We start from the raw sequence: 21,751 nt of genomic DNA on the forward strand, positions 1-21,751 counted from the left end.
GACTCTGGTTGCTTAAAGTTCTTTGGATTGCATTTGAAGCAGACAACACTCCAAAGTGGAACAGGCCACATTTGAGCAGTCTGAATACGAGAATAATACGGCAAATCCCTCCCTCCCTTGAACATCTCTTCTTTGACTGCAAGGCTTGGCTGACCTATGCAGCAGGCTGTGGCAGAAGGCCAACAAGGTTGTAAGGTGGACTGCACTGGGTAATCTTCCAGGGTGATGGTAACCTACCAGTGATGGGTGACGCCTGGGGATGTCACTTTAATTTTATTTTCATTTCTCATTATCCCAGTCATAAGTTTAGTTCTCGACATTTCCGTACTAGTTGGTGGATTTTTAAAATAGAAATCCTAAGGATAATTCATAAGCATTTTAATGCAAATTTGTATTAATATATACACTTTTGAAAATCAATTTCCCTTATATAATGCATTTTCTAGTGGTATCTTGGTTTAAGAACAGCTTAGTTTATGAACAACTTGGATTAAGAACGCTGCAAACCTGGAAGTAGGTGTTTTGGTTTGTGAACTTTGCCTTGGAAGTAGAACATGTTCCGCTTCCTCTTGAGTGTGTTCCATTTGTAAATTGAGTCCCCCGCTGCTATGGGAAAGCATGCCTTGGTTTAAGAACACTTTGTTTAAGAATGGACTTCCAGAACAGATTAAGTTTGTAAACCAAGGTACCACTGTAAACATTATTTGACTAAAAATTTGCATTGCTAAATTCAGAGAAGTGTACATTTGAAAGAATGGCTGTGTTTCGGTTCATGTATTATTTTGGAATGTAGGCAAATTAGGTAAAATTGGCCTTTTGAAGTGAAATGAATCAAATTTTCCCCACATCCCTAGTGGGCTCAGAGGCAAAAATGGATGGACCAAGAAATGGAAATTGCACTTTTATACAGTAGGGCAATTACAACATACACTCATACCTCTCTCTAGACCCCATCCGGGCAAGCAAAGGCAAGATCAGAGTTTAAGGACGCATTCCAGTGAGGCAAAAACATCAAGGGAAGGTTCCAAATATGGCTGGTGAGAGATATAACTAGGGGGAGAGAATGGGGTATGTACTGCACAACTCTAATTGCTCTGTTCAGCATGGAATAATCATGGTTCCTATGAGCCTTCCTCATTGGCACAAATGTTGGCATAAAAATCGGGTTGAAATTTCATATCTTGCTTTTGGCAGTGTGGGGCACACTCCTTTTTTATAATTTGTACTCAAAAATACAAACAGGCTGTAGCTGGGAAGGGGTGTGGTATGGAGGGAGTCCCAAGGGTCAGATAGAGAATTTGGAGGGCCACATATGAGCCCTGGGTCTGAGGTTCCCCATCCCTGCATTTTTAAAATTTGTACCATAGTTATACAGTATTACTATCTGCCAAGAAGATGTTACGATTACAGACATTTTTTTATAAGGAATAGAAAAGTCCTGAAACTCTGCCATAGCTCCCTTTGGTGCCTTTGAGCTGGTAAACTAAAAATTCTATCTAGGAGTCCAAAACAACCAACCACCATAAGTCCAGAAATATCTATGACCTGAGAACCTACCAATATTCAGTTCTGAAATTGAGAAAGGATTTCAGCATGTAAGTGTGGAACATACAGCAGGTCCTCCAACTTCTGGCATTAATATGGAATATTTGAAGCTCAAAGTAATGGGTTTTCAGTTTTCTCTTGAAGAATTTACTACTCTTGATGTAAGAACAGCGGGGGTTGGGATGAGTGAGACAATCTGTGCTTCGGGCCATATATCTGCCACCCTCTTGTCAACTTTCTAAGACTATGCTTGAAAAATGTATGAGGGAAAATTCCACAACACTGAGGAAACAGAAGCCTTGATATATTTGCATCAACAGCACTAGAATTTAACTATCCACTTCAGAGCTTAGATTGACTGTGGATCTGTATTGGAAGGGATGGCCTTTTTGGACTGGAAGTGGGACATGATGAGGTATGCTTTTTTTTACTTTGGGCTACCAGGAAATAGATGGGACGCAGGTGGCGCTGTGGGTTAAAGCCTCAGCACCTAGGACTTGCCGATCGAAAGGTCGGCGGTTCGAATCCCTGCGGCGGGGTGCGCTCCCGTTGCTCGGTCCCAGCGCCTGCCAACCTAGCAGTTCGAAAGCACCTCCAGGTGCAAGTAGATAAATAGGGACCGCTTACCAGCGGGAAGGTAAACGGCGTTTCCGTGTGCGGCTCTGGCTCGCCAGAGCAGCGATGTCACGCTGGCCACGTGACCCGGAAGTGTCTCCGGACAGCGCTGGCCCCTGGCCTCTTAAGTGAGATGGGCGCACAACCCCAGAGTCTGGCAAGACTGGCCCGTACGGGCAGGGGTACCTTTACCTTTACCTTTACCAGGAAATAGATAGTACAGCTTAAAGCAAATTCACTCATACATGTACACAGAAGGTTGATCTTATATGGAGAACTGCCAGCAGATTACTGAAGGCTCAGTTTCCTGTGGTGACTGGATGCAAACTGTTGAAAGAGGAACTTTCCCCCAGTGAATGCATTGTTGTACACATTACCTGTCTGGAGAGCTGCATTGCAAAATTTGGAGAAATGTGAATTTCAAGGGATGACCGTGTTTCAATTTGTGTTTTGTTTCAAAAAGCACAAATTCAGTACATTTGTCTTTAAATGTGTTTCTCTCCCATTCCTAATCCTTATTGGGCTGTTTTGGGTTCCCGCCCCCGCCCTTAGGGTTCTTTTCCCCTCTCGAAATATATTTTTGTACTTCTGCAAACTTTGGGGTTTCCCTGAGCCTGCTGCTACCTTCCCTGCCCCTTCTCCTACATAAGGATTCATTCCTTGTATGTTGTATGTTCCTTGGAAGAATGTCAGAATGTGAAAGATAGATACCAACACACTTCTGCAAATATCATTCATGCCCTGTTCGTCTTAGTGTACCCGACAGCATCTCTTTCAAGATATGCCAATAAGACACTTCAACCACAATTACAGCTACATCTGCTCCTGAACTCCACCAGCATGCAGCCACAATGCCATTGAGCTGCTTTAAAGTACCCTTAAAAATGTGAAGCATTCCAGACATTTTAATTGCAGCGCATTGCATAAGCCAGGAGCTGGTTCACACAAAGGAACAATTGGGGGGGGGGCGAGGTAATTTTGATTTTTAACCACTCTATCCCTTATTCAATGCCAGACACAAAAGCACAGAGAATTCCACTCCCTGTTGCCTTTCTGAAGTACCTCATTTTTCTGAAATCTGTTTGTTTCATTTAAAAAAATCTACTAATGCCTTTCAGAATTGAATGGTAAACACTTGAAGTTGAAACTGGCTCTCCTGGAATGAAAAGGAGGATCAAAGAAAAAGAAGGGGAATGAGTGGTTGGACTAGCTCTCATCACCATTCCCAAGGCTTTTCATTGGGGACTTGTGTGCTAGGCTGAAAAATGGGGTCTCCTATACTAAGAACCTAGACTGGACCAGCATCCTCTTTCCCACAGTGGCAAACTGTATGCTTCTGTGAAGCCCATGAAAACTAGTAAATAGCCCAAGGTTGGCCACGTACTTTACAAAGGACTGCCCTCTCATTCAAGAGGACAGTTCTCTGTTTGATAGCATCCTATATATGAAAGCTATTCCACTCCTGGTTGAGATTTCTTAAGATGAAAGTGCAATTGACCTGGTATATAAAGGAATTTCCCAGTGATAGTGTGGCTGACTATTGCTTTGCAAAGCAGCTCTTCTACCACTGAAGATAAGCAACAAAACCTCTTTTACACACCAGAGAATTTCCTAAATAATTCTCCTCAGAGGGGAGCCTCTGTGTAAGGGGCTTCTGAAACCATGCCAACTTTGTTACAAGCAGAACTCCATCCATCTCAGCAGCTAGGCAGCCCCTCAATGTGTGCTCTGTAGGACAACCAGATAATCTCGGGTCAAGTGCTCGTGTCCTCCATAACTTTTGATGTAAGATCCTTCTGGGATGAGAGTAACTAGAAAAAATTAGGAATTCTATCAGCATAATTTATCTATAATGTGAAGCATGGGGGAATGGTGCAGACCCACCTGCCTCTGAGAAGCAGACAGGAAGGTGGATTGACTCCTCTCTAACCTCCTAGAAGAAGTTGAGAAGTTGTTGAAATGTTATAGGCATGTTGAGGAGTGAGAAAGAGCCATAGATGCAGCTTTCAAAGAAACCACAAGGAAGCAATTTTCTCCCTAAGCATAATGTATGAAGAACGCCGACACAAGGAAGGAATTTATGGAGGCTTTATTCTCAGCCTTTCTAAGTGCAAATAAATTGTAGCTCGCAAACACAAATGGCTTTTTAACGTCTCAGAAAAGGTGTCTTGTAAGAGTACAGAGAATTAGATCCTTGTGTTAGAGAATCAACGAAAGGTATGACTCCTGCTTTTAATGTAGCCTGAAATGGTTACAGCGGGATTTCTGACGCCAGGGCACAGTGTGAGGCAAGGGGAGTTCTATAGTTGAGCTGAGGGGAAACGGCTTCATTTCGGCAAGAAGGTGTCTGCTTCCTGCCACTGAAAACATGGGGCTTAGTTACTAGCTGGCATATAGCAGAGAAAGACAGCCTCAAGCTTTAGGTGGGTTAAAAGCAAGTTCTTGGTGGATGCACATTTTGGCAATGCACTGCTAACGACGATCAGTCGTCTAGTTATTTGTTTCAAATAATCAAAGTTGCTCCCAAATCCCCAAAAATAAATATCCTGGAAGAAAGGCTCACAGCGACACCTTTGAAGAAAGTTCAGAAACTTGGTTCAAAGAAAGCTTGCGCCAGACTGCTGACAGTTGTTTGGAACACTGTATTCTGGTCCATTTTTAAGTACATGCTTAAAGCACTACATGGCTTAGGATGCAGGTAGCTGAAGGAAGGCCTGCTCCTATACCAATATGCCTGTACATTGAGAGGCTCTCCTCCAGGTCCCCCACCATTTGAAGGGAGGTGGGTGGTGACCAGAGAAAGACCCTTCTCAGAGGTGGCACTTCATATTTTTATCTGTTTTTAAAAAATTCTATCCCACCCAATTCTTGGAAGGAACCTAAGGCAACTAACAAATAAGATAATAATAACACGGTATAAAAACAAATAGTCACCCCAGAATTAAGCCCAATTAAAAAAAAAATCAAAAGAGAAACCATAAAAAGGTAAAATAAATTTCACAAAATTCAGAATGACAGAGGAGTCTTCCAAATGCTGAATTTAAGCCAGCAAAAGATAATTCAGTCAAAGGCCCTTGCGAAAAGCTATGTCTTCACCCAGGACTTTCCCAGAGAGGCCCACCTGATGCTAAATTTTAAATTTTGCCCCAAATTTTAAAATGCATTAAAATGTATTAATGATGATGCCATTTGAGTTTTATTTGCATTTTATCTTGTTTTCGTAAGGCACCTTGGAAGGTTGTTCTGAAGGGCAGGATGTAATTAATTAAATAAAACAAGCACATTTCCCCCCTCCCTTAAAACATCAGAAATCAAATAGAATGTACTGTCAGAATAAAAAGTTTTTCAAAATTTGCCTGGGTCTCTCTCTTGGGAGTTCTGGAACTGTGGGACCACTACTGAGAGGGCCCTGCCTCTTATACCTGCCAATCAACAGCCACTGTAGGTGGTGAGAGAGCAGAGTCTAAAACCAATCCTAGGACTCAAGCAGGTTCACATGAGTGAAAGATAACCTAGTCTTAGGCCACTCAGAGGTCTAAAGGTTAAGATGAGCACTTTAAATTAAGCACAGAGATGAACAGACAGTTGGTATAAGAGCCATATAGATCCTACCAGCTTTCTGGCGGTTACATTTTACACCATTTGCAGTTTCTTAATACCTGTAGTTTGTTTTTAAAGAAAGCTACATGCTTATGTCTTTGTAAATACAGTCCTATGTTTAGAATATTGCAATAGTAATATTCTAGTAATTCAGGGAAGGAAGAGCTAATCTTTTTGCTAGTGCCGTAGCTGGATGCCATGCTTGTGACTTGTGCCTGATTTTTACTGAATGCTTAAAAAAAAAATGTTCTGCAAGGACGTTTAAAACCGTCGGATAATAAAAAGTTCAGACAAATGGGAACACTATTTATAGACTGCTACATTGACGTAAGGCTTCATTGTGGACGCACAGTGAATTGAGATAAGTAGAAACTTATAATAGTAAAGGCTTGTTAAAAAGGGATACCATTACACACACACACACACGACTTATAGCTGATATCTACTAATAGAACCATGCTGATAAAGCCAAGTAAGACCATGGTATTTATAGATAGTAGGGGTATGTTTACAGGTGAGTAGATTATCTCCTCTTTGCAGCTGCTCCCCAACAATGGCTGTCGACCAGAGTTCTCCCTGCTTGCTCACTAAGCAGTAGCCCCCTATTGTAACAGCACATAGCCCTGCACAAGCTACTTCCCCCAGCAAACTATAGAAAGGATAAGCGATTGGCAAGAACCAGAGATCTGTAGCCAAGGATTTGGTTGGTTATTGTATCAAGATATAAAACATAGTGCAGCCGGGTTGTGTTCTATGAGGCCAAGTCCATCCCCACCAACAGCTCTCCTGCTCCCGGTCAATGACTGAGGATTTGTTTAAGCCAAACCTTTATGGGTGGCAATATCTCCCTCACATTTCTGCCTTTTTCCTTCTTTCTTTGGCCACTCAGCATCCTCAGCCTGCTTTCGGACTTGGACTAACTAGCCCAGAGCCTCATGCACCACTCACTGTCAATGGCACAAACAGCACTCACCAAACTGAGCTTTTTTGGGGGTTTTATTTTTTTGTAGCTGCACACATTTGTGAATACTGTATGACTTGACCCTTCCCCTCAGCGGTTAGAATATCCATGATTTTTTTTTTCTGACAGAAGTTCTGCCACTGGGAGGAAATAACAACAATAACAATATTATTAATTATATGTTGCCCGTCTGACTTTGTTGTCCCAGCCACTCAACTGCTCCCAACAAAATATTTTAAAATACAATAAGACATCAAACATTTAAAAATTCCCTTGACAAGGCTTACTTCAGATGTCTTCCAAGTCTGCATGTTTGTAAGCAGGCACTGGTTAGAGCTAATTTTTAACTAGCTAGCTGTATGAAAATGAGAATCCTGCATTCTCATCGCCCGCCAGTGTTACCAAGAAACAGAAGCCAGGTAGATGAAGGAGTGGAGCTAAGAATTCATCATCAAGCTTGATTCTCAATGGCCAGTTGAGAATGCCAATGAGATTTAGCCCTTACCAACGGTGTCTCCAAGAGCACCCCTTTACATTTCCCCCCAAAGTGAATACAGTGGTACCTCGGGTTACATACGCTTCAGGTTACAGACTCCGCTAACCCAGAAATAGTGCTTCAGGTTAAGAACTTTGCTTCAGGATGAGAACAGAAATCGTGCTCCGGCGGCGCGGCGGCAGCAGGAGGCCCCATTAGCTAAAGTGGTGCTTCAGGTTAAGAACAGTTTCAGGTTAAGTACGGACCTCTGGAACGAATTAAGTACTTAACCCCAGGTACCACTGTAGTTGCTTCTGACTTCTATCTTATTCTTCCTGTGGAGGCACACTGACATTGGGGAAAACAGGAGAGAAGGGGAGGTGTGATGCTGATGTTAAGAATGGGCTTTTCTTTAGTTTTGGGTGTGAAAGCTATATAGGATGGGGAAAGAAGTATGCATGGTCTATTCTATGTGTGTTAGACTGGAACAGGAAAGTTATGAATAAGATGACTCAAGCAGTGGAGAAATGTGGCCAGTTGCCAATACAATTGCATTCACAGGGTTCTGTTGTTTCAGAAGCAGTTACCTTTAGGATTCTAGAGCACCCTTGCTATTAACTGATAATCCCATTTAAAAATTGAGTAATAGTGTCCTTGAAGATACCAGAGCCTTTTAGCTCCTGTCTAGAGACATTTCACCCTCTTCAGGCATCTTTTGGGAATGGCATCTCAGATATTCCTTGCTGGGAAGAGAAGTCAGGAGTGAACAACCAAGATGGACTTGGGAATTTGACAGATGGAGAACAGAGGGATCTTAATTGGAATGTAGCAAAGGCAGACCTCAAGAAGCACTGGAAACCCGAGCCATGCAAATAAAAGATCAATTGAATCTTTAATGATCTCAAATGACGAGCAACATATTTTCTTCTTCTCTCCAATAAATCCCCAAAGCCCCAGTCTCTTGGAACACAGTGCCCTCTAGCATAATTCTCAGACACATTCCAAACTGACTTGGGAAGGGAAATACGTTCTAAAGGAAACTTCTGCTCTGGTAGTGTTGGCAGCCTACTTCAGAAATAACTTATCACCTTTTGAGAGTTGCAAGGTGCACATATTTCTTACTCTATGTTTATCTGTGTACTAATTACAACATAGCATAGATAGAGCTGTGAATGGAAAAGTCTACAATTCAAAAATTTCATCTCCACTCTGAACCCACTAGGTGGCCATAGGCAGACAAGTGTATTCTGCTTTCATCTGTAATATAATAAAATAATGCTGGTCTCCCTTGCCAGGGTGAATGGGTTAAAGGATTAATAAATTCACATCCATCACCACCGTATATTGAAAGCAATATTATACCACTTTAACTGTCATGGAAGATCCTGGCAACTGTAGTTTGTTAAGGGTGCTGGGAATTTTAGCTCTGTGAGGATAGCACCCTTAACAAATTACAGTTCCCAGATTTCTACATTGACTGTGAAAGTAGTTGAATAGAGCTTTAAATGTATGGTGTGGGTGTGACCTAATATAGTGTATGGGAAGCACTTTGAATGCTAAAAGTGCTACATACGTAAATAATGAGTATTATTGAGGCAGCTGTCTTAAGCATACTTACTTGGAAGGGAGCCTTGCTGAGCTTGGCAGGAGACTGAGTAAACATGCTTATGATTGTTCTAAAGGCTTGGGCAGGCACCTAGCTGAGATAAACAGTAGGCAAGTGTGGCCCCTTTGGAAAAATACCCCACATCCTCTGAGGTTTCATGTCCTCTGTACAATTTCATAGCAAAGCATATATATCCCCAAGAACTGCACTAGAGGGTTTTCAATTAATTATATAAGGCTTGTTTCATATTATAGTCTAAGCAGGCCAGATAAGAGCTCATTATGCACTATGGGTTACTTTATCCTGGGGTGCAACCTCTTGGCCTCATCCAAGCAAGAACAAAGATAACTAGGGCTTCATTATTTGATGATACAGCACTATTTTAATTTTCTTACAAAGGATATATTTCATGTGACATGGTACACTCTAATTACAGGGTTTCTCCATCCTCCCGAAGAAGGTTGGAGAGGGGAAAATTGATCTGGGAGTTAAGCAATTGGTTCAAAGTCTATACAGAAAGGTAACACAGAGAGGGAATTGCAATTTTGTTCTCTACTGATCCTTCCCCTATTGCAAAACATTAAGTGTGGATATAATGCTAACTTTTCTTGTTGTTACCATAGCTAATAGATTGGGGCAGGCTGAAAAAATTATATGCTCCCTCACTGCACACCCTGGCACCTCTGGAGCAATATCAAGCACACACCTTATCATGCTGGTTTCAAAGGACTGGTCTCATTTTCATTAAGGTTTATTAGATTTCTTACGTTCACTGTAAATGCCAAATGCAGGTTAGAACAATGTAAAAATACAATATTAAAGCCTATATTATCACACATATACAATATTAAACTTAAATCCTAATTGTGGCGTTTTGGGTGATGCTGCGATAATGCAGCTGTGAAAGTCCCCCCCTCAAATCAAATCAAATCAAATCAAATTTTATTAAACGGTCACAGACCAGATTAACTCGTACAGCTAGTCAGCGAAGCATAACACCGGAAAAAACAAAGGACAAAGGACAATTTCAATACAGATTAGGCCATAACAGCAATTTAAAATTAGAGTCCCCCCCTCAAAAAAGGAAAGAAAAAAGCCCCCTGCACTGCAATCAAACTTCAGTTGCAGTCTTGGGTATGTGGTGCCTATGGCAGTTTCTCAAGTTTGTGAATGTGCTCGTGGGCCATAAAAGGTTGATGACCCCAGTTTTAGCAGCACAATGTAGGACTATCAATGCCTAAATCTTCTAAATCCCAATAATAGAGTTCTGACACCACACACTGTGTTCTAATGTGATTAATCACCCTGCCCTGTCTTTCCAGGATAATAAGGTTGCCTTGTTACATCTTGCATCTGACAGTTTCCTTTGCTGTGATTCTGTCTCTGCCATATGATCCCACAGGGGAACGGAGCAAAAGAATACAAACAATTCCTCCCCATAAATTGCAGAGAGTATTGCAATTGCTGAAATATGCACCAATATTAAGAGTTGGAAGATGATGGGGCTTTTCCAAACGCAGTTCTAAACAGCTGACTTTATAAACTCATAGCGAAAGGGAGGCTTTGAGTGGAACTTTTTTGAGCATTACACAACTCAACATCAAATAATGGTTTTCCAGAGCCAAGACAACATGCCATCATTTCCCCACTAGCACATTTGTTTATTGAGGAAAGAAATGTGACATTAATGTGTTGCGGCACTTTTTCCTTACATAAAAAGATAAAAAGGCACTTAAAATGGAATTCCTTTCTACTATCTCTAATTCAGAATTAGCTTGCACCCCATGAACATATCCACACATATAGGAATTAGAAAGGCACTCCTTGAGCTGTAAGGTTGTCATAGGTATCGCAAAGCAGAATTATTTGCATCTTCACTATATTTCAGTCCCCAGGATGCTTTAGGAGTAAACATGAGTTAAATTTAAATGAAAAGAACCAAAGTTGGTACATAGCATATACCATTCTTCTTGTGGCTTCCAGCCTGTTTCAAAGGTGTGATAAACATGCAGAAAACCAGGTTTGACTAAGATGACCTGCATTAGCCCAGTTTTGACAGGATCCAGTTTCCACATGAAGGAAACTAAGTCAAAGCCTGGTGTGTGAAACATCCACCATGAATGGGGGATTCCCACTTGGGTTTTTCTTTAAAAACAAAAAGAAAAAAAAAAATCATAGACTTGGATTGCCAGAATAGGTTTTGTAGGAAAATATAAACAAAATTAGACAGGTGCTCCATCCAACCCCCATAAGAATGTAAGAAAAGCCCCCTTGGATCAGGCCAATGGCCAGTCCAGCCAACCATCCTGTTCTCACAGTGGCCAATTAGGTTGAAATATACTCGGTGTCCTCTTCTTTGCAGCTTGTAAAACAGTGATTTAATTGCCCCCCAAACCTTAGGCTTTTATATACATTATTTACACAATGAGTTCCATCTGATTGGCTGATTCTGCTTCCCTCCTGGAGCCTGATTGGTCTTTTCCTGCAGGCCAATCAGTTGTTGCATTCTGCAATCCTACCAGCCTAATAGGCTGATTAACTTCCTCCTGGAGCCTGATTGGTCTTCTCCTGCAAGCCAATCAGTTGTTCTAGGATTCTAGGATCCTACTTGCCTATTTTTCTAGGATCCAAGCTTAGTACATAACACAGGTGCCCGCAGGAAGCCCGCAAGTGAGACATGAGCTCAATGGTACGCTGCCCACTTGTGATTCCCAGCCACTGGTTCTCAGAAGCACAGGGCCTCTGACAGTGGAGGCAGAACACAGTCCTTGTGGGCAGTATACGCTGGTAACGTTGCAATCCATGGCTTTGTCTAATCCTCCGTTAAAGTCCTCCAAGTTGGTGGCCGCCATTGCCTTCTGGGGGAGTGAGTTCTAAGCAGGACATGAGTGCATCAGCACTCTCAACCACTTGTGATTCCCAGCAACTGGCATTCAAAAGCTATTTATCTGTTTATTGATTAATATTCCGCCTTCCTCCCCAAAGGAGGAAGAAGTGATAAACAATCTCTTTAAAACAATTTTCTTTAAACGCAGAGCCTCCCAGAACAGGGGGTGCCAATCTGAAAATATTGCTGGGGAGGTGGGCCCCACTCCACATATTCAATCAAAAGATGTTGTGCACACACACTATTTGAATATCAATTTCCATCAACTTGGCCGGGACCCCCTTAAATATTTTATACTGGGGGGATAATGATGAAGGGACCTTGGCCCCTAGGATTTGGCTCTTATGTCCCAGGGTGCCTTGCAAAGCATGTCCTATGGGGTGGGATGGGCAGCACTGTGGAGTAGTTATGGGAGCAGTCATAGGTGCCACTCCCTGGGGCCCTGGGTGCCCGAGCACCCACAAAATTCTCCATAAAGAGGCCAGGCACCCACGAATTTCGGTGCCACGGCATGCATGCTGCGTGGCCCTCACAGCCCCAGGCACCCACGGTCGCAGGGCAAGCTGGCGTTCCTGGGAGCAGTTCTGTGCCCACTTGGCTCGGTCTTTGGGACGCACAGTCAGTCCTGCTGCCTCTTGGCAGCCTCTCCTTCCAGCAGTTCTTGGCGACCTGTTGGGTGGGGATGAGGCGGCGGTGGTCGGGGGCTCCTTTGCAGCGACAGGTAGCAAGAAGCACGTCCCGATTAACCTATTCTCCTCCTCCCCGTTCCTTTTCCGCGCGCACCAGGCGGCTCCTCTTGCCAGAAATCCCGTTCGCAGCCCCCCAGCCAGCGCATACAGTGAACGCACACATTATTCCCTATATGGAGCTGAATGCCTTGCTGCGACCCCGCCTCCAGCGAGGTTGAGTGGTGGTGCTTTTTTTTTTTGGTAGCCGCTCCCCTTTTCCTGAGGGATGAGGTAATGCGGGGCTCCGATTGGTCCGGGGGGCGGCACCCCAAGAGCCCGAGAGGGGCGCGATCAAGGCTATAACTCCCCGCAGCAGCCGAGAGCGGAGAAGGCAGAGAGGCGCTCAGCGGGGTTCGAACTCGTGCAGGAGAGAATCGAATTTCTGTGTTGAGAAGGGGTGGAAGGAAACGCAGCAACAGAAAGTCCGGCAAGATTCAGCGTGCAGTCTCTTCTTCGCCGCCGCCGCCGAAAAGTAGAAGAGGGAGGCAGGGGGCTGCAGAAAACGCAACAGTTTTGCAGAGACCCTCCACCCTTTCCCGGCCCGCGTGAGAAAGTAACTGTTCGGGCAAAGAGCATCAGCAGCATGTTCGGGTGCGTGCTGAGCCTTCTCATGCTGCTCTGCAGCTGGAGCCTGAGTGACTTGCTGGTGGAAGCTTGTACCTGCGTCCCAATTCACCCTCAGGATGCTTTCTGCAACTCTGACATTGGTAAGTGTACAGTTCCCTCTGCAGTCGTCCTGCCCCCCCCCCCCCCCGCTAACGGGCAGCATTATTGGCTCCTGGGGACTTCTTAAACTCCCTGGTGCCATAGATTTGAAGAACCGGTGGTTGCTTTTGGAAAACGCACGCAGGTGTGCCTGTGTGTTGATGCCCATCGTTTTAACTTTAAGCACTGCACAGTACTGAACCGGTGTAGTCTCAAAGCAAAGCCATTTGACTGAGACGTGCTGTCGGAACTCTCAGTGACACAGACCTGCTTTGCAAGAGAGCTAGGCGGTTTTGCAAAATTCTAAGCCAAACCTCCCTGTTGCGTTTCCTTTTGTTCCCCCTCTCTTGTATGCTCTCTTTCTTATACATTGTACGAGTGGAGTTCACGGTTGCTTGCGGTGTTATGAAGTTTAGTGATATTCAGAAAGTTCTCTGATCCAGTGTGAGCTGATTATGTCAGGGCTCAGTTTCCGGAAGAATTAGGAAGGAAAGCAGCTTCAGAGCATACCAGAGGGAGCCTAGCACATTTGATGGATTTCAGCAGTTCCAGAGAAGGAGAATGAATAATGCACTTCCGGATGTGCCAATCCTTTGATGTTCTACCCAACCTGACTTCAATTAAATTACGAAATGCAGTTAAAAATAAAGGGGAGAACTGATCTAGATTTCAGTGATGTATGTTTACACTTCTCTCTGTGTTGGAATATTCTTGAAGAAATATTGTAGATAAGTATTTAAAAAACACACCTTAAGGTACAATGCTTCTCATAATCACAGAGTCTTCTAGGGCGGGAGGAAAAGTACAGCATGGATTTATAGGCTATAGTAACAGACTGTGAAACTGGCTTCTTTCCTACATAGACAAAAACAAAAATGAAGGTGTGTGTGCAGCCAAAATGTCCTTTATACTTGCTCAAGTAGCTGGGTTAGTGTCAAGCAAATACTAAAACAAGAACACAGGACAAATTCTCCTTCTCGAAGGGCCTGTGCCCAGCAACTTGAAAATAGTGTTATTCACAGCAATTAGTCACAACTGTATTTATGGGCTCCTGATTCTCATAATGTTGAGCGCAGTGTCAAGGAAAAGACATTGCAGGCTTTCTGTGCAGTGTGATTTGAACTGGGCAGGTTCATAAATTGTGTTGTGTTTTCAGGCAATCAAAACAAAAGAAGTGTGGTACTTGGCTTTCTGAAATCACTATGTGTATTCTGTATATATGCACAATTGTCACAAGGGAGAGAGGAACAAGTTAAAATGGCTCATTTGTAAATGCTTTGCGTAGTTTTCCTTCTGAAATATGTAGTTCATAAGCACCCAGACTTTTTACAGTCAACCAGTGGAGTAACAGTGCACTCCTCCTCCGTCTGATGTGGTGCTATTAACTGACCACATATAGCCACACTTGGTCTCTCATAGTCTATTGCAACAGTTTTGAAACTTTTTCTTCTGGACACTCACAAGACAATTCTGTGCTTAGCATCCCCCTTAGCGGCTTGAAATGGATCTCAGTAGTCCCCTAGCTCCTTGTGCTGCACTGTTATCCCAGAGCAATTACTTGAGAGGCTCATCCCAAGACTTTTGTGATGCTCATGGTTGCAGTTTGACCCATAGTGATAGTGGCCAATGTGGTGCCCTCCAAATGTTATTTAACTATGACCCCAATCATTGACCATGTTGGCTAGGGCTGATGGGGCTCCGCATTGACTACTCCTGAAAATAGCTTGAAAATGGCATGTCAAGTATATATGCCCACAGTCATTATGTCCAGATAATAACAGGCAAAGGTTGTGATCTCTGAGTGACATTTACTGCCGAGTTGGGGATTATGTGGCCCTCCATATGTTGTTGGAATACAACTCTCATTGGCCTCGGCCAACATGGCCAGTGATCAAGGATGATGAAGAGCACTGCAGTAATCTCATAACATCTGGAGGGCTGCGGGTTACACCCCCCTCCCGCTTTACAGAAAGGTAAAAAGCTGTATGATAAAAGTGGTGCCCTCTCTAGATCCGTTCTGGTAGTGCGGATCCCTTTATACTGCAGATCCAGATAGCTGTAGGGTGAGTGGCTGTGCAAAGGCATCCATCCATGTGGTGGTTTGTCAATATGTTTAATACTCCACATAAGTGCTGCCACTTCCTTTGGGGGATGAATTACTTGCATGGTATGCTAAACATGCTGGTGGAGCAACCAAGTGGTGAAAGCATTTACATGGACCTGAACAGGCATGGAGGTGATACTACCTTCACACCTGAAGGTGAAATGATGCTCCTTCTGTGTACTGGAGCGCTCTCTCTCTCTCTCTCTCTCTCTCTCTCTCTCTCTCTCTCTCTCTCATGACACACACAAAGAGGGAGGCAGGAAAAATGGCCTCTCTTCCAAACTATGCTGTAACTGCTTCATATTGTTTCCTAGTAAAGCTGGTCCTGAATGCTGAGATGGAAAAGGTTTTATAGATATGGATTGATATGGAAAACTCTGCTTTTTTCTCTCTGAATGTCATTCTAAGTAGTTAGCCTATAACTCCCACTGAAAGTTAAAAATAAAACTAAAGAACGAGGGTTAGAGATTTTAGCCAAGTCCATTTATTCATGTCTAGTTTAGGTACTATGTTGGGGACGGAAAGCCAAGAAAAACTTTGCATGTTAAAAAAGTGCTGGGAGAGTTGCAATTTTACTTAAATAATTTTAGATTGGAAAATCCTGCAAATGGACAGCTCAAAGTTCACTGGAAGATTTTTAATGCTCCTCCTTTCTTTGTGTTGTAGGAGTAGGCAGATCAATTTAGAGGCCACTGCCATTGAGAGTTTGCATTTTTCTGAAAATGGGAATAATTTCAAAGCACATTTGTGTGCTCTTCCACGTGCTTCTAATGTACTGTGATGCATGAGATTGTATTGTTCTCTTAATCATAAATGCTGTGATTTCTCAGCGTACTATAAATACTGGTGTTTACGTGGGAGCAAAGAGGGTAGAACTGAGAAGGTGCATCTGGAAGTGTGAATAACAAGCGTGATTTTGGCTGAAGTGAAAATTAATAAGTACGTTTTGGATTAGCTCTACTGCTGGGTTTGCTTTCACAGTAAAGGGGTTGGGACAAGACACAGGGAACAATCCAAACTCAAGTTCTGCCAGGATGAGCGAAGTGTGGAATAGATGGACCTCTGGCTGAGCTGGAAAACCACTCCAACTCATACTTTCTAGGCATGGGACAAGCAGAAGTGGGGGCGAGCCCTGAATTTTTTCGGCATATCAATAGATATGTGTTTTAAACTCACTCTGTTAAATGAAGCATGAATCTGCTCCAGCCATAGTAACAAATTATTCTAATGACTCAAAGATAACACAGTCTCTTAATTGTTGATGGTGTGAATAAGCTCCTAGTAGGCAGACTCTTTGTGCTAATTCAGTGTCAAATTCTGAATTATCTACATTTTATTTTTAAATCATAGCTTCAGAATTGGAGTTAGTTGCAAGCTGAACTGAAACTGGGGCAGAGTGTAACTTTTACCACAAAGTGTAAACACTAGAGAACAGCATATAAAGTGGAAGATTAACAGGATTTCCAATACTAAGAGTCTATTTTTCGTTTTAAACATGTCTTATCCACAATGCTGAGAAGCACACTGTGGTCTGTGAAGGGCCAAGTCCTTTGGTCAACTACCAGCCCTGCCAGCATCTCTTTAGTAAACACTGCCATGCTCCTGAAGAGCCAAAAGAGGAAGAATTGGATCCAAACTTCTAGCTGACGAAGACATAAGTGTTTCCATGGAGACTTGTAGCAGTGTACCAGAGCAGGGTTTAGGCAGAATAAACTACATGCTGGTTGATAAAACAAATTGTGTATGTGTAACAGAGTGGGGAGAAGAAGGTTTTTTAGGCTTGGCAGCGACTCTGTACAGCTCTTCAGATTCCTGGCAAAATGCATGTCTTAGGGAGGAGTCAGTGCTGCAAGAACAGGTGCTTCAGAAAAGTCTGCCAGGACAGATCTGTTCACATTGTCCCTGTGACTCTGCAAGTCAATGAAGTAGTTAGGAAGCATCCTGGAAAACGTTTTCTTTTTCTTTTAAAAAAGGAAATGCTAATGTGGTTTCAGAAGGAGCTGAATAATGCTTGCATCTTGTAAAAACACACACACATACACACACTTGCTTGAATTCAGGTACTAGGGTGAGCTCATTCATTTCTTTGTACTGGTGTATGACAGCAGCCTATAAGACGGCAGTTGTGATGGCAGTGGTGAAAGGCAGTTCAAGTTCTATGGAGTCATAGTGACAACAGCATCAGAGGAAGGGAAAAGGTGATTTTGGATGCAAGACAAGGGAGGAACAGGAAGTATCCAGCCTAGCCAAGGTCGTCTCCTCCCTCAGAGCAAAATCTTGCCTCTCCTCTAACCATACTTAAATTAGGATGGCAACAGGACTGTCATAAACAAAAATATATCCATCGTTGGGTCTATGGAGAGTCCATGTTGCCACAACGGAGTACCAGACTGGAGAAGAGCTAGTTATGACAGTCTAAGGTCCACCATAGCCATCTTAAATTGTATCATAGATTTACTCTTGTTTGCTACCATATTTGGGTCAAACTGTCCTACAGGAAATTGCCAATTTAAGTTCATACTGGGCTTTTTAATTGGATCCTTGCAGCTTATTTTGACTAACAGGTTATTATTGTTTGCTCCTAAATTATGTCCTAAATAGGGCAAAATAGAAACAGTGATTTACAGAGAACAATAAGAAGATCAGAAGGGACCATGCCTGGGAAATGAGGAAAGTTGTAGTTATGATACCACAGGTAATTTCCTATATGGAAGGACTTTCACTGAGGGAGCATTCAGAAATGGGACCCTTCATTACAGTCTAATACTGTATAGGCCAGAAAGCAATGTTTGCTCTTTATATGGTTTTACACTATGGTTTTATACCAGTCTTGTGTGCGTTTATTTGGAAGTAGGGATGGGTGAAACTGCCAATTTCAGTTTCTCTCAGATTCTTATTTTTCTACTCATAGGGTTGTCTTCAACTACATTTGACTCAGAGTAGACCCATTGAAATTAATGGACCCAAGGTAGTGATAGCTTGAAAAAGAAGAGAGGACATGACATGAGAGTATTCTGTGAGCCTGACAAAATAGCTTTGCTGCTTCTGCCCCTCAAAGGACACACATTTTGATTCCCCTTTTTGCTATTGTATGTGGAATAATGGAGACAATTGCTTTGTCTCCCCTTACAAAGCTGTGATCATTCCAGCAGGCATGTTGTGCTTTTCGTTGCACTTTTTAAAACCTTTTTTTGCATGAGAAGCAAGAATTATTCAGATTGCTAAATGCAGCATATCTGTATGTTTGGAGAGACCCTCCCCACTTCCTTCTTTCTGATAAAATGTTACAAGTATCTCACTTCACTATTCCACCTGCTACCAACACCCCAATTACACTTAGATAGAAAAATGTCCTACGGCTACACCCTTTCCCCAGCCTTTTCTGACTAAAACTTAACCAGTTTTAATAAACGCATGAGCATATGTCTCATGTTATGCAAGGAATTATCTGATGTAATGGGTGGATACTATTGGTCCCTGTTCATCTCAAGAGTTTTGATGTCTAAAATCTTAACTCTTCTTCGTCTCGAAATAAACTTACCCCATCTGCATGAGTTTGCTGTTGTATAATGCAGACACCACACCCTTCTATATTGCCCTGCAACTCAGTTCAGCACCCCTGTTGACATTGTTTAGCAGGGAGCCCGAGTAATCCTAGTGGAGCCTCGTACTCAGTGGAGAACAGGATGCTGGGTCAAATGGCCATTGGCCTGATCAACTAGGTTCCTAATTTCTTAAGTTAACCTCCATCTGCCCTTAGCCAGCCCCACTTGCCTGCCAGGGAGTGGAACTACCTGTCAACCTCCTCCTCCTTACTCACAGAATTACTTCTGTGAGTTCTACAAACTCAGCAGGGAAAAGGGTGGGGACTGGACTAAAATGAGTTGCCTCTGAATTGTCATTGGCTTTAGCTCCACCTGCTGTTGGTATTCTTGCCTTCTGCCCCTCTATTCCTAATGGGCACCAACCATCACTAACACACTTCCAATTATATGTACATACTTCTGTTAGTTTGGAGTTATTTGCTTCCTGAAAAAAAAGCTCTCAAATGATATTTCTGTTAAATCTTCAGGAGCTAATTAGTCAACCAACTTCCCAGGCAGAATTCTGGGTCACAATCAGCTGGTGTTACAAGGCATTTATTTATTTTACAAATTGGCAAACTGCTTCCCAGCCTGAGGCTATCAAAGTGCTGTACAACAGGCTATTCCATTCAACAGCAAAGTATTCTGCGGAAGAGAAGGATACAACCTTCCCCAACCTGGTGCTCTCCAGATGTTTGGGACTACAACTCACATCAGTCTCAGCCAACATGGCAACGTTGTAGTAAAACATCTGGAGGACACCAGGTTATTGAAGGCTGATTTAGCAGCCAAGAGAAGTGGTTGAGTGACAGCTACAGAGGCTGGCCTGGGGATTTGAGAACACTTGGTGCCTTGTGGAATTTGGCTTGTAATTTGTTACTAGTCCAAATGTTTTTCTTCCAAAAATGCGATAGAAGATTGTGTGTATTACAGTATTTCATAATGCAATTCTGAAGGGTTCTGTTAGTATCTAGTTACCACGGCACATGCTTACTCCAGATCTCCTGTGGGAAGTAAACTCCTCAAAACCTCAACATGTGCAGAAAGACAGATGTTCTAGTTTTGACTCAGGGTTCTTAGTTCCAACTGAGAAAGAGTTTTCTTCCATTTCCTCCTTCTGTGCTCTCCCTGACTGCTCCCTAGTTGGCACTGACTTCTGTCATACTAAATGAGACTGTAACTATGAAAGTGTGTGTGCAATGTATGTACAATAAATGTCTATTGATTTCATTAGCTAGTTTTATTTACCTCCATAGGGAACCTTCACTGTTTCCCCTACATGTGTGTGAGAGTAATCCTTACAATAGCCCAGTGAAGCAAGTCACTATTATCTCATTAATGCCACCTAGTGAATACATGACAGAGATGAGATTTGAACCAAAGATTTCCTGGTTCCCATCTCACTTTTGAGCTACACCAGCTTCTCATATCCTTTTCCCTTATTGCAAGAAACCAATTGCAACTGCCTTGTAGGATACATTTATTTGTGTGGAAAACCTGTTTTTGCCTAACTGGAATTTGTCCTTGAATTCTGATAATGCCTCTTGCCTGTCAGAATATAGCATAGATAGGTGTATGTGTAGAAAACTAGCCTATTATGCAAATATAAAATTAACACTTGTTGCTGCATCCATTTTTGCCTCTGTCCCCAACTCTGCCATGTGGCCCTCAGAAGGTTGCCCAGAGGGAAATGTGGCCCTTGGACTGATCAAGGTTTCCCAACCTTGCCTTTATGGAGTCCCTCCTTGCAACACATGGAGATTTTCCAAACTGACTGTGAATGTGGAGGCACTTGTTCCTTGAGAATAGGCAAAACTGGTTTGATCAGGCCTGCAGAAGCTATGTTCCCCCAGATGTTGCTGGAGCACAACTCCCATCATCAGTGGCAATCAGCCATGTTGGCTGGCACTGATGGGAGTTGGAGTTGCTCCAAAGTGATGTGAAGAATGGGCAACAGAAGTGGAATTAAAATAAAATATAGTATATGGAATCAACAGCAGATCTCTTAGAATATCTAGGAAATAGAAACATAGGTAAAGGTAAAGGGACCCCTGACCATTAAGTCCATTCGTGACCGACTCTGGGGTTGCGGCGCTCATCTCGCTTTATTGGCCGAGGGAGCCGGCGTACAGCTCCCGGGTCATGTGGCCAGCATGACTAAGCCGCTTCTGGCAAACCAGAGCAGCACACGGAAACGCCGTTTACCTTCCCGCCGGAGCAGTACCTATTTATCTACTTGCACTTTTGTGCTTTTGAACTGCTAGGTTGGCAGGAGCAGGGACCAAGCAACGGGAGCTCACCCCATCGCAGGGATTCAAACTGCCAACCTTCTGATCGGCAAATCCTAGGCTCTGTGGTTTAACCCACAGCGCCACCTGTGTCCCTAATAGAAACATAGAAAGCTGCAAAATACAGAATCAGGCCACTGGCACATTCAGGTAAACTATTGCCAACTAACAGCAGCCCTGCCTCCATAGGCCTTCATGCAGAGGCTTTCCCAGCTACCTGGGAGCCTTTAATTGGAGACACCTGGACCTTCTACTTGCAAACATGTCTATTGCAATCTCCCATAAAGGTAAAAAACCCACCCCAACTTATTTTATTCAGATGTGTTTCCAAAAGCAAAACTGGATAAGCAAAGATGGCATTTTCAAGGCAGCATGTTCCATACTGAGCCTGCCCTAGCAAAGCTCTGATCACCTACTTCCTTAAGACCTCTCTCTGTGGAAGGCTCACCTTACATTCCCTTTTTAATGTGTTCATAATTGCTTTAATTAAAACAAACAGTTTGAAATAAGTACGTTTTGCCCCAGTTGAACTAAGTCTGTTTGAAGTTGATTTTCCTGTCTGCACACGACTTCAAAAAGTTCAAGGACAAGAACCCAAAATATGACAGCATCTGTTTTATACCTGCTGATCCCCCAAACAACCCTAGCAACCA

At 43.0% G+C, this 21,751-nt stretch overlaps 2 protein-coding genes across 8 annotated transcripts in view; one reads left to right on the plus strand and one right to left on the minus strand.

Moving 5' to 3' along the window:
* SYN3 (synapsin III) overlaps nt 1-21,751 on the minus strand; it is a 194,138-nt gene that overhangs the window by 82,942 nt on the left and 89,445 nt on the right. The gene's annotated exons all lie outside the window — the stretch shown is intronic.
* Nucleotides 12,332-21,751, plus strand: part of TIMP3 (TIMP metallopeptidase inhibitor 3) — a 47,096-nt gene continuing 37,676 nt past the window's right edge. For 3 of the 4 annotated variants that reach the window (XR_014555654.1, XR_014555655.1, XM_083700974.1), the window contains exon 1: nt 12,406-13,124. Coding sequence is in view for 1 of the 4 variants with exons in the window: in XM_083700974.1 (XP_083557100.1) it covers nt 13,001-13,124 (124 nt within the window). In the remaining 3 variants the exon portion in view is untranslated. Of the gene's footprint in view, nt 13,125-21,751 lie in introns of all 4 variants that reach the window. The other variant, XR_014555653.1, reaches the window with a different exon arrangement.

Source organism: Podarcis gaigeae (assembly GCF_964106915.1).
Source record: "Podarcis gaigeae genome assembly, chromosome: 10".
Lineage (NCBI taxonomy): Eukaryota > Metazoa > Chordata > Lepidosauria > Squamata > Lacertidae > Podarcis > Podarcis gaigeae.